Source organism: Oncorhynchus keta, unplaced genomic scaffold (genome assembly GCF_023373465.1).
Source record: "Oncorhynchus keta strain PuntledgeMale-10-30-2019 unplaced genomic scaffold, Oket_V2 Un_scaffold_1044_pilon_pilon, whole genome shotgun sequence".
Taxonomy (NCBI): Eukaryota; Metazoa; Chordata; class Actinopteri; order Salmoniformes; family Salmonidae; genus Oncorhynchus; species Oncorhynchus keta.
The window spans coordinates 2,312-15,000 of NW_026290755.1; the positions used below are offsets into that span (position 1 = coordinate 2,312).

The following is a 12,689-nucleotide window of genomic DNA, read 5'->3' on the forward strand; positions in this document are numbered from 1 at the left end:
TCTAACCACTAGGCAACCTGCCTCTAACCACTAGGCTACCTGGCCTAGTTTATGAAAAACTGCTTCACAATAACCTGGCACAGACTCCCAAAGAGCATCGTGCCCTCGGTCCACATTTCCCTGTGTTTAAATCAGATGAATAAAAGTGACCTATCTGAGTTGACGTAGTAGTCCAGTATAATGGTAGTGGAGGTTACATTGGATCTCCTTTCTGTCCCCTCCTCACACAGAGATCTGTCCTACAACATGATCCAGGCTCTGCCCAGCTTCAGACGATGTGAGAAGATTCAGAAAATGTGAGTGTCTTGGCAACCGCAGAAGCCGTATAAAACGATATGAGCCGTGGCTTTACAATAAAAACTGTTTCAATTGCTTTTTGTTTTGTTGTTGTATTTTATAGTGATCTGCACCACAATGAAATTGAAGAGCTGCAAGCTGACACATTCCAGGGACTGACTTCCCTACGGTCTCTGTGAGTACACTGGTCTGGGTGGGTGTGTGTGTGTGTGGGTGTGTGTGTGTGTGTGTGTGTGTGTGTGTGTGTGTGTGTGTGTGTGTGTGTGTGTGTGTGTTCATGTGTGTGTGTGTGTGTGTGTGTGTGTGTGTGTGTGTGTGTGTGTGTGTGTGTGTGTGTGTGTGTGTGTGTGTGTGTGTGTGTGTGTGTGTGTGTGTGTGTGTGTGTGTGTGTGTGTGTGTGTGTGTGTGTGTGTGTGTGTGTGTGCCTATGACCTCACATTCCCATTATATTCAGATTACTCCATGTTCATATTCTGTATCAGGTTTTCACTCCAAATATGCCTCAAAATGTTTGTTTTCTCAATTCAGAAAGTGATGAATGTTGTGAAATCCAGGGAGGCTTGTTTTACAAACTGATACAATGAGAGAATGTAGCTAGTAGTGTGACCGGCATGTCAGGACCATGGCCTGTTTTCACTAGCACCCTATTCCCTAGTGCACTAGGTTGGACCACTCGGACACACTACATAGGGAATAGGGTGCCATCAGGATGAGAAGTGTTGGACCACTCGGACACACTACATAGGGAATAGGATGCCATCAGGATGAGAAGTGTTGGACCACTCGGACACACTACATAGGGAATAGGGTGCCATCAGGATGAGAAGTGTTGGACCACTCGGACACACTACATAGGGAATAGGGTGCCATCAGGATGAGAAGTGTTGGACCACTCGGACACACTACATAGGGAATAGGATGCCATCAGGATGAGAAGTGTTGGACCACTCGGACACACTACATAGGGAATAGGGTGCCATCAGGATGAGAAGTGTTGGACCACTCGGACACACTACATAGGGAATAGGGGGGTGCCATCAGGATGAGAAGTGTTGGACCACTCGGACACACTACATAGGGAATAGGATGCCATCAGGATGAGAAGTGTTGGACCACTCGGACACACTACATAGGGAATAGGGTGCCATCAGGATGAGAAGTGTTGGACCACTCGGACACACTACATAGGGAATAGGGTGCCATCAGGATGAGAAGTGTTGGACCACTCGGACACACTACATAGGGAATAGGGTGCCATCAGGATGAGAAGTGTTGGACCACTCGGACACACTACATAGGGAATAGGATGCCATCAGGATGAGAAGTGTTGGACCACTCGGACACACTACATAGGGAATAGGGTGCCATCAGGATGAGAAGTGTTGGACCACTCGGACACACTACATAGGGAATAGGGTGCCATCAGGATGAGAAGTGTTGGACCACTCAGACACACTACATAGGGAATAGGGTGCCATCAGGATGAGAAGTGTTGGACCACTCGGACACACTACATAGGGAATAGGGTGCCATCAGGATGAGAAGTGTTGGACCACTCGGACACACTACATAGGGAATAGGATGCCATCAGGATGAGAAGTGTTGGACCACTCGGACACACTACATAGGGAATAGGTGCCATCAGGATGAGAAGTGTTGGACCACTCGGACACACTACATAGGGAATAGGGTGCCATCAGGATGAGAAGTGTTGGACCACTCGGACACACTACATAGGGAATAGGGTGCCATCAGGATGAGAAGTGTTGGACCACTCGGACACACTACATAGGGAATAGGGTGCCATCAGGATGAGAAGTGTTGGACCACTCGGACACACTACATAGGGAATAGGGTGCCATCAGGATGAGAAGTGTTGGACCACTCGGACACACTACATAGGGAATAGGATGCCATCAGGATGAGAAGTGTTGGACCACTCGGACACACTACATAGGGAATAGGGTGCCATCAGGATGAGAAGTGTTGGACCACTCGGACACACTACATAGGGAATAGGGTGCCATCAGGATGAGAAGTGTTGGACCACTCGGACACACTACATAGGGAATAGGGTGCCATCAGGATGAGAAGTGTTGGACCACTCGGACACACTACATAGGGAATAGGATGCCATCAGGATGAGAAGTGTTGGACCACTCGGACACACTACATAGGGAATAGGGTGCCATCAGGATGAGAAGTGTTGGACCACTCGGACACACTACATAGGGAATAGGATGCCATCAGGATGAGAAGTGTTGGACCACTCGGACACACTACATAGGGAATAGGGTGCCATCAGGATGAGAAGTGTTGGACCACTCGGACACACTACATAGGGAATAGGGTGCCATCAGGATGAGAAGTGTTGGACCACTCGGACACACTACATAGGGAATAGGTGCCATCAGGATGAGAAGTGTTGGACCACTCGGACACACTACATAGGGAATAGGGTGCCATCAGGATGAGAAGTGTTGGACCACTCGGACACACTACATAGGGAATAGGGTGCCATCAGGATGAGAAGTGTTGGACCACTCGGACACACTACATAGGGAATAGGGTGCCATCAGGATGAGAAGTGTTGGACCACTCGGACACACTACATAGGGAATAGGGTGCCATCAGGATGAGAAGTGTTGGACCACTCGGACACACTACATAGGGAATAGGATGCCATCAGGATGAGAAGTGTTGGACCACTCGGACACACTACATAGGGAATAGGGTGCCATCAGGATGAGAAGTGTTGGACCACTCGGACACACTACATAGGGAATAGGGTGCCATCAGGATGAGAAGTGTTGGACCACTCGGACACACTACATAGGGAATAGGGTGCCATCAGGATGAGAAGTGTTGGACCACTCGGACACACTACATAGGGAATAGGGTGCCATCAGGATGAGAAGTGTTGGACCACTCGGACACACTACATAGGGAATAGGATGCCATCAGGATGAGAAGTGTTGGACCACTCGGACACACTACATAGGGAATAGGGTGCCATCAGGATGAGAAGTGTTGGACCACTCGGACACACTACATAGGGAATAGGGTGCCATCAGGATGAGAAGTGTTGGACCACTCGGACACACTACATAGGGAATAGGATGCCATCAGGATGAGAAGTGTTGGACCACTCGGACACACTACATAGGGAATAGGATGCCATCAGGATGAGAAGTGTTGGACCACTCGGACACACTACATAGGGAATAGGGTGCCATCAGGATGAGAAGTGTTGGACCACTCGGACACACTACATAGGGAATAGGATGCCATCAGGATGAGAAGTGTTGGACCACTCGGACACACTACATAGGGAATAGGATGCCATCAGGATGAGAAGTGTTGGACCACTCGGACACACTACATAGGGAATAGGGTGCCATCAGGATGAGAAGTGTTGGACCACTCAGACACACTACATAGGGAATAGGATGCCATCAGGATGAGAAGTGTTGGACCACTCGGACACACTACATAGGGAATAGGGTGCCATCAGGATGAGAAGTGTTGGACCACTCGGACACACTACATAGGGAATAGGATGCCATCAGGATGAGAAGTGTTGGACCACTCAGACACACTACATAGGGAATAGGGTGCCATCAGGATGAGAAGTGTTGGACCACTCGGACACACTACATAGGGAATAGGGTGCCATCAGGATGAGAAGTGTTGGACCACTCGGACACACTACATAGGGAATAGGGTGCCATCAGGATGAGAAGTGTTGGACCACTCAGACACACTACATAGGGAATAGGATGCCATCAGGATGAGAAGTGTTGGACCACTCGGACACACTACATAGGGAATAGGATGCCATCAGGATGAGAAGTGTTGGACCACTCGGACACACTACATAGGGAATAGGGTGCCATCAGGATGAGAAGTGTTGGACCACTCAGACACACTACATAGGGAATAGGGTGCCATCAGGATGAGAAGTGTTGGACCACTCGGACACACTACATAGGGAATAGGGTGCCATCAGGATGAGAAGTGTTGGACCACTCGGACACACTACATAGGGAATAGGGTGCCATCAGGATGAGAAGTGTTGGACCACTCAGACACACTACATAGGGAATAGGATGCCATCAGGATGAGAAGTGTTGGACCACTCGGACACACTACATAGGGAATAGGGTGCCATCAGGATGAGAAGTGTTGGACCACTCAGACACACTACATAGGGAATAGGATGCCATCAGGATGAGAAGTGTTGGACCACTCGGACACACTACATAGGGAATAGGATGCCATCAGGATGAGAAGTGTTGGACCACTCGGACACACTACATAGGGAATAGGGTGCCATCAGGATGAGAAGTGTTGGACCACTCAGACACACTACATAGGGAATAGGGTGCCATCAGGATGAGAAGTGTTGGACCACTCGGACACACTACATAGGGAATAGGATGCCATCAGGATGAGAAGTGTTGGACCACTCGGACACACTACATAGGGAATAGGGTGCCATCAGGATGAGAAGTGTTGGACCACTCGGACACACTACATAGGGAATAGGGTGCCATCAGGATGAGAAGTGTTGGACCACTCGGACACACTACATAGGGAATAGGGTGCCATCAGGATGAGAAGTGTTGGACCACTCGGACACACTACATAGGGAATAGGGTGCCATCAGGATGAGAAGTGTTGGACCACTCGGACACACTACATAGGGAATAGGGTGCCATCAGGATGAGAAGTGTTGGACCACTCGGACACACTACATAGGGAATAGGATGCCATCAGGATGAGAAGTGTTGGACCACTCGGACACACTACATAGGGAATAGGGTGCCATCAGGATGAGAAGTGTTGGACCACTCGGACACACTACATAGGGAATAGGATGCCATCAGGATGAGAAGTGTTGGACCACAGGATGAGAAGTGTTGGACCACTCGGACACACTACATAGGGAATAGGGTGCCATCAGGATGAGAAGTGTTGGACCACTCGGACACACTACATAGGGAATAGGGTGCCATCAGGATGAGAAGTGTTGGACCACTCGGACACACTACATAGGGAATAGGACACACTACATAGGGGTGCCATCAGGATGAGAAGTGTTGGACCACTCGGACACACTACATAGGGAATAGGGTGCCATCAGGATGAGAAGTGTTGGACCACTCGGACACACTACATAGGGAATAGGGTGCCATCAGGATGAGAAGTGTTGGACCACTCGGACACACTACATAGGGAATAGGGTGCCGTCAGGATGAGAAGTGTTGGACCACTCGGACACACTACATAGGGAATAGGGTGCCATCAGGATGAGAAGTGTTGGACCACTCAGACACACTACATAGGGAATAGGGTGCCATCAGGATGAGAAGTGTTGGACCACTCGGACACACTACATAGGGAATAGGATGCCATCAGGATGAGGAAGTGTTGGACCACTCGGACACACTACATAGGGAATAGGATGCCATCAGGATGAGAAGTGTTGGACCACTCGGACACACTACATAGGGAATAGGGTGCCATCAGGATGAGAAGTGTTGGACCACTCGGACACACTACATAGGGAATAGGATGCCATCAGGATGAGAAGTGTTGGACCACTCGGACACACTACATAGGGAATAGGGTGCCATCAGGATGAGAAGTGTTGGACCACTCGGACACACTACATAGGGAATAGGATGCCATCAGGATGAGAAGTGTTGGACCACTCGGACACACTACATAGGGAATAGGGTGCCATCAGGATGAGAAGTGTTGGACCACTCGGACACACTACATAGGGAATAGGATGCCATCAGGATGAGAAGTGTTGGACCACTCGGACACACTACATAGGGAATAGGATGCCATCAGGATGAGAAGTGTTGGACCACTCGGACACACTACATAGGGAATAGGGTGCCATCAGGATGAGAAGTGTTGGACCACTCGGACACACTACATAGGGAATAGGGTGCCATCAGGATGAGAAGTGTTGGACCACTCGGACACACTACATAGGGAATAGGGTGCCATCAGGATGAGAAGTGTTGGACCACTCGGACACACTACATAGGGAATAGGGTGCCATCAGGATGAGAAGTGTTGGACCACTCGGACACACTACATAGGGAATAGGATGCCATCAGGATGAGAAGTGTTGGACCACTCGGACACACTACATAGGGAATAGGGTGCCATCAGGATGAGAAGTGTTGGACCACTCGGACACACTACATAGGGAATAGGGTGCCATCAGGATGAGAAGTGTTGGACCACTCGGACACACTACATAGGGAATAGGATGCCATCAGGATGAGAAGTGTTGGACCACTCGGACACACTACATAGGGAATAGGGTGCCATCAGGATGAGAAGTGTTGGACCACTCGGACACACTACATAGGGAATAGGATGCCATCAGGATGAGAAGTGTTGGACCACTCGGACACACTACATAGGGAATAGGATGCCATCAGGATGAGAAGTGTTGGACCACTCGGACACACTACATAGGGAATAGGATGCCATCAGGATGAGAAGTGTTGGACCACTCGGACACACTACATAGGGAATAGGATGCCATCAGGATGAGAAGTGTTGGACCACTCGGACACACTACATAGGGAATAGGATGCCATCAGGATGAGAAGTGTTGGACCACTCGGACACACTACATAGGGAATAGGATGCCATCAGGATGAGAAGTGTTGGACCACTCGGACACACTACATAGGGAATAGGATGCCATCAGGATGAGAAGTGTTGGACCACTCGGACACACTACATAGGGAATAGGGTGCCATCAGGATGAGAAGTGTTGGACCACTCGGACACACTACATAGGGAATAGGATGCCATCAGGATGAGAAGTGTTGGACCACTCGGACACACTACATAGGGAATAGGATGCCATCAGGATGAGAAGTGTTGGACCACTCGGACACACTACATAGGGAATAGGATGCCATCAGGATGAGAAGTGTTGGACCACTCGGACACACTACATAGGGAATAGGGTGCCATCAGGATGAGAAGTGTTGGACCACTCGGACACACTACATAGGGAATAGGATGCCATCAGGATGAGAAGTGTTGGACCACTCGGACACACTACATAGGGAATAGGATGCCATCAGGATGAGAAGTGTTGGACCACTCGGACACACTACATAGGGAATAGGATGCCATCAGGATGAGAAGTGTTGGACCACTCGGACACACTACATAGGGAATAGGATGCCATCAGGATGAGAAGTGTTGGACCACTCGGACACACTACATAGGGAATAGGGTGCCATCAGGATGAGAAGTGTTGGACCACTCGGACACACTACATAGGGAATAGGATGCCATCAGGATGAGAAGTGTTGGACCACTCGGACACACTACATAGGGAATAGGATGCCATCAGGATGAGAAGTGTTGGACCACTCGGACACTACATAGGGAATAGGGTGCCATCAGGATGAGAAGTGTTGGACCACTCGGACACACTACATAGGGAATAGGATGCCATCAGGATGAGAAGTGTTGGACCACTCGGACACACTACATAGGGAATAGGATGCCATCAGGATGAGAAGTGTTGGACCACTCGGACACACTACATAGGGAATAGGGTGCCATCAGGATGAGAAGTGTTGGACCACTCGGACACACTACATAGGGAATAGGATGCCATCAGGATGAGAAGTGTTGGACCACTCGGACACACTACATAGGGAATAGGGTGCCATCAGGATGAGAAGTGTTGGACCACTCGGACACACTACATAGGGAATAGGGTGCCATCAGGATGAGAAGTGTTGGACCACTCGGACACACTACATAGGGAATAGGTGCCATCAGGATGAGAAGTGTTGGACCACTCGGACACACTACATAGGGAATAGGGTGCCATCAGGATGAGAAGTGTTGGACCACTCGGACACACTACATAGGGAATAGGGTGCCATCAGGATGAGAAGTGTTGGACCACTCGGACACACTACATAGGGAATAGGGTGCCATCAGGATGAGAAGTGTTGGACCACTCGGACACACTACATAGGGAATAGGGTGCCATCAGGATGAGAAGTGTTGGACCACTCGGACACACTACATAGGGAATAGGGTGCCATCAGGATGAGAAGTGTTGGACCACTCGGACACACTACATAGGGAATAGGGTGCCATCAGGATGAGAAGTGTTGGACCACTCGGACACACTACATAGGGAATAGGATGCCATCAGGATGAGAAGTGTTGGACCACTCGGACACACTACATAGGGAATAGGGTGCCATCAGGATGAGAAGTGTTGGACCACTCGGACACACTACATAGGGAATAGGATGCCATCAGGATGAGAAGTGTTGGACCACTCGGACACACTACATAGGGAATAGGGTGCCATCAGGATGAGAAGTGTTGGACCACTCGGACACACTACATAGGGAATAGGATGCCATCAGGATGAGAAGTGTTGGACCACTCAGACACACTACATAGGGAATAGGGTGCCATCAGGATGAGAAGTGTTGGACCACTCAGACACACTACATAGGGAATAGGGTGCCATCAGGATGAGAAGTGTTGGACCACTCAGACACACTACATAGGGAATAGGATGCCATCAGGATGAGAAGTGTTGGACCACTCGGACACACTACATAGGGAATAGGATGCCATCAGGATGAGAAGTGTTGGACCACTCGGACACACTACATAGGGAATAGGAAGTGTTGGACCACTCGGACACACTACAAAGGGAATAGGAAGCCATCAGGATGAGAAGTGTTGGACCACTCAGACACACTACATAGGGAATAGGATGCCATCAGGATGAGAAGTGTTGGACCACTCGGACACACTACATAGGGAATAGGATGCCATCAGGATGAGAAGTGTTGGACCACTCGGACACACTACATAGGGAATAGGAAGTGTTGGACCACTCGGACACACTACATAGGGAATAGGAAGTGTTGGACCATCAGGATAGGGAGAAGTGTTGGACCACTCAGACACACTACATAGGGAATAGGATGAAGTGTTGGACCACTCAGACACACTACAAAGGGAATAGGGTGCCATCAGGATGAGAAGTGTTGGACCACTCAGACACACTACATAGGGAATAGGAAGTGTTGGACCACTCAGACACACTACATAGGGAATAGGGTGCCATCAGGATGAGAAGTGTTGGACCACTCAGACACACTACATAGGGAATAGGATGCCATCAGGATGAGAAGTGTTGGACCACTCAGACACACTACATAGGGAATAGGAAGTGTTGCCATCAGGATGAAGTGTTGGACCAAGACACACTACATAGGGAATAGGAAGTGTTGGACCACTCGGACACACTACATAGGGAATAGGATGCCATCAGGATGAGAAGTGTTGGACCACTCAGACACACTACATAGGGAATAGGGTGCCATCAGGATGAGAAGTGTTGGACCACTCAGACACACTACATAGGGAATAGGGTGCCATCAGGATGAGAAGTGTTGGACCACTCGGACACACTACATAGGGAATAGGATGCCATCAGGATGAGAAGTGTTGGACCACTCGGACACACTACATAGGGAATAGGATGCCATCAGGATGAGAAGTGTTGGACCACTCGGACACACTACATAGGGAATAGGATGCCATCAGGATGAGAAGTGTTGGACCACTCGGACACACTACATAGGGAATAGGATGACATCAGGATGAGAAGTGTTGGACCACTCAGACACACTACATAGGGAATAGGATGACATCAGGATGAGAAGTGTTGGACCACTCGGACACACTACATAGGGAATAGGATGCCATCAGGATGAGAAGTGTTGGACCACTCGGACACACTACATAGGGAATAGGGTGCCATCAGGATGAGAAGTGTTGGACCACTCGGACACACTACATAGGGAATAGGAAGTGTTGGACCACTCAGACACACTACATAGGAATAGGAAGTGTTGGACCACTCAGACACACTACATAGGGAATAGGAAGTGTTGGACCACTCAGACACACTACATAGGGAATAGGGTGCCATCAGGATGAGAAGTGTTGGACCACTCAGACACACTACATAGGGAATAGGATGCCATCAGGATGAGAAGTGTTGGACCACTCAGACACACTACATAGGGAATAGGAAGTGTTGGACCACTCAGACACACTACATAGGGAATAGGATGCCATCAGGATGAGAAGTGTTGGACCACTCAGACACACTACATAGGGAATAGGAAGTGTTGGACCACTCAGACACACTACATAGGGAATAGGGTGCCATCAGGATGAGAAGTGTTGGACCACTCAGACACACTACATAGGGAATAGGGTGCCATCAGGATGAGAAGTGTTGGACCACTCAGACACACTACATAGGGAATAGGAAGTGTTGGACCACTCAGACACACTACATAGGGAATAGGAAGTGTTGTACCACTCGGACACACTACATAGGGAATAGGAAGTGTTGGACCACTCAGACACACTACATAGGGAATAGGAAGTGTTGGACCACTCAGACACACTACATAGGGAATAGGAAGTGTTGGACCACTCAGACACACTACATAGGGAATAGGAAGTGTTGGACCACTCAGACACACTACATAGGGAATAGGAAGTGTTGGACCACTCAGACACACTACATAGGGAATAGGAAGTGTTGGACCACTCAGACACACTACATAGGGAATAGGAAGTGTTGGACCACTCAGACACACTACATAGGGAATAGGAAGTGTTGGACCACTCAGACACACTACATAGGGAATAGGAAGTGTTGTACCACTCAGACACACTACATAGGGAATAGGAAGTGTTGGACCACTCAGACACACTACATAGGGAATAGGAAGTGTTGGACCACTCAGACACACTACATAGGGAATAGGATGCCATCAGGATGAGAAGTGTTGGACCACTCAGACACACTACATAGGGAATAGGATGCCATCAGGATGAGAAGTGTTGGACCACTCAGACACACTACATAGGGAATAGGAAGTGTTGGACCACTCGGACACACTACATAGGGAATAGGAAGTGTTGGACCACTCAGACACACTACATAGGGAATAGGAAGTGTTGGACCACTCAGACACACTACATAGGGAATAGGAAGTGTTGGACCACTCAGACACACTACATAGGGAATAGGAAGTGTTGGACCACTCGGACACACTACATAGGGAATAGGAAGTGTTGGACCACTCAGACACACTACATAGGGAATAGGAAGTGTTGGACCACTCAGACACACTACATAGGGAATAGGGTGCCATCAGGATGAGAAGTGTTGGACCACTCGGACACACTACATAGGGAATAGGGTGCCATCAGGATGAGAAGTGTTGGACCACTCAGACACACTACATAGGGAATAGGATGCCATCAGGATGAGAAGTGTTGGACCACTCGGACACACTACATAGGGAATAGGATGCCATCAGGATGAGAAGTGTTGGACCACTCAGACACACTACATAGGGAATAGGGTGCCATCAGGATGAGAAGTGTTGGACCACTCGGACACACTACATAGGGAATAGGATGCCATCAGGATGAGAAGTGTTGGACCACTCAGACACACTACATAGGGAATAGGATGCCATCAGGATGAGAAGTGTTGGACCACTCGGACACACTACATAGGGAATAGGGTGCCATCAGGATGAGAAGTGTTGGACCACTCAGACACACTACATAGGGAATAGGATGCCATCAGGATGAGAAGTGTTGGACCACTCAGACACACTACATAGGGAATAGGAAGTGTTGGACCACTCAGACACACTACATAGGGAATAGGAAGTGTTGGACCACTCAGACACACTACATAGGGAATAGGAAGTGTTGGACCACTCAGACACACTACATAGGGAATAGGAAGTGTTGTCCATATTTCATGTGAGCGGCCGTTCTGTTCAAAAGAAGGTTTTGTTTACTTCCTGTGTGAGAGAGAAGCCTCTGACAAATACGAGTCTGGCAGTGCCGTGTGTGTGTGTGTGTGTGTGTGTGTGTGTGTGTGTGTGTGTGTGTGTGTGTGTGTGTGTGTGTGTGTGTGTGTGTGTGTGTGTGTGTGTGTGTGTGTTTTGTGTGTGTGTGTGTCAGACAAACAAACACCTGACTCCCACCCAGAGAGATGCCTTTGTGTGTTTTGTGTGTGTGTTTGTGTGTGTGTCAGACAAACAAACACCTGACTCCCACCCAGAGAGATGTGTTGTGTGTGTGTGTGTGTGTGTGTGCGTGTGCGCGTGCGTGTGGTGTGTGCGTGTGTGCGTGTGTGTGTTTAAATCTGAGCCGTCAGACAAACAAACACTCCTCTCCTCCTGTTTACATTTCCTGCATCTTGTTTCCATCCCGTCGCCACCTTCCTTCACCCCGTCATATCGTGGGTGGCC

At 49.1% G+C, this 12,689-nt stretch overlaps 1 protein-coding gene across 1 annotated transcript in view; it reads left to right on the plus strand.

Annotated features, from left to right (window-relative positions):
- Nucleotides 1-230: 230 nt before the first annotated feature.
- LOC118383811 (leucine-rich repeat-containing G-protein coupled receptor 5-like) overlaps nucleotides 231-12,689 on the plus strand; it is a gene marked incomplete at its 5' end in the record, with an annotated part of 41,169 nt that continues 28,710 nt past the window's right edge. Inside the window, 2 exons of the mRNA XM_052513392.1 lie at nucleotides 231-296; nucleotides 401-472. Coding sequence (XP_052369352.1) covers nucleotides 231-296; nucleotides 401-472 — 138 coding nt within the window. The remainder of the gene's footprint in view (nucleotides 297-400; nucleotides 473-12,689) is intronic.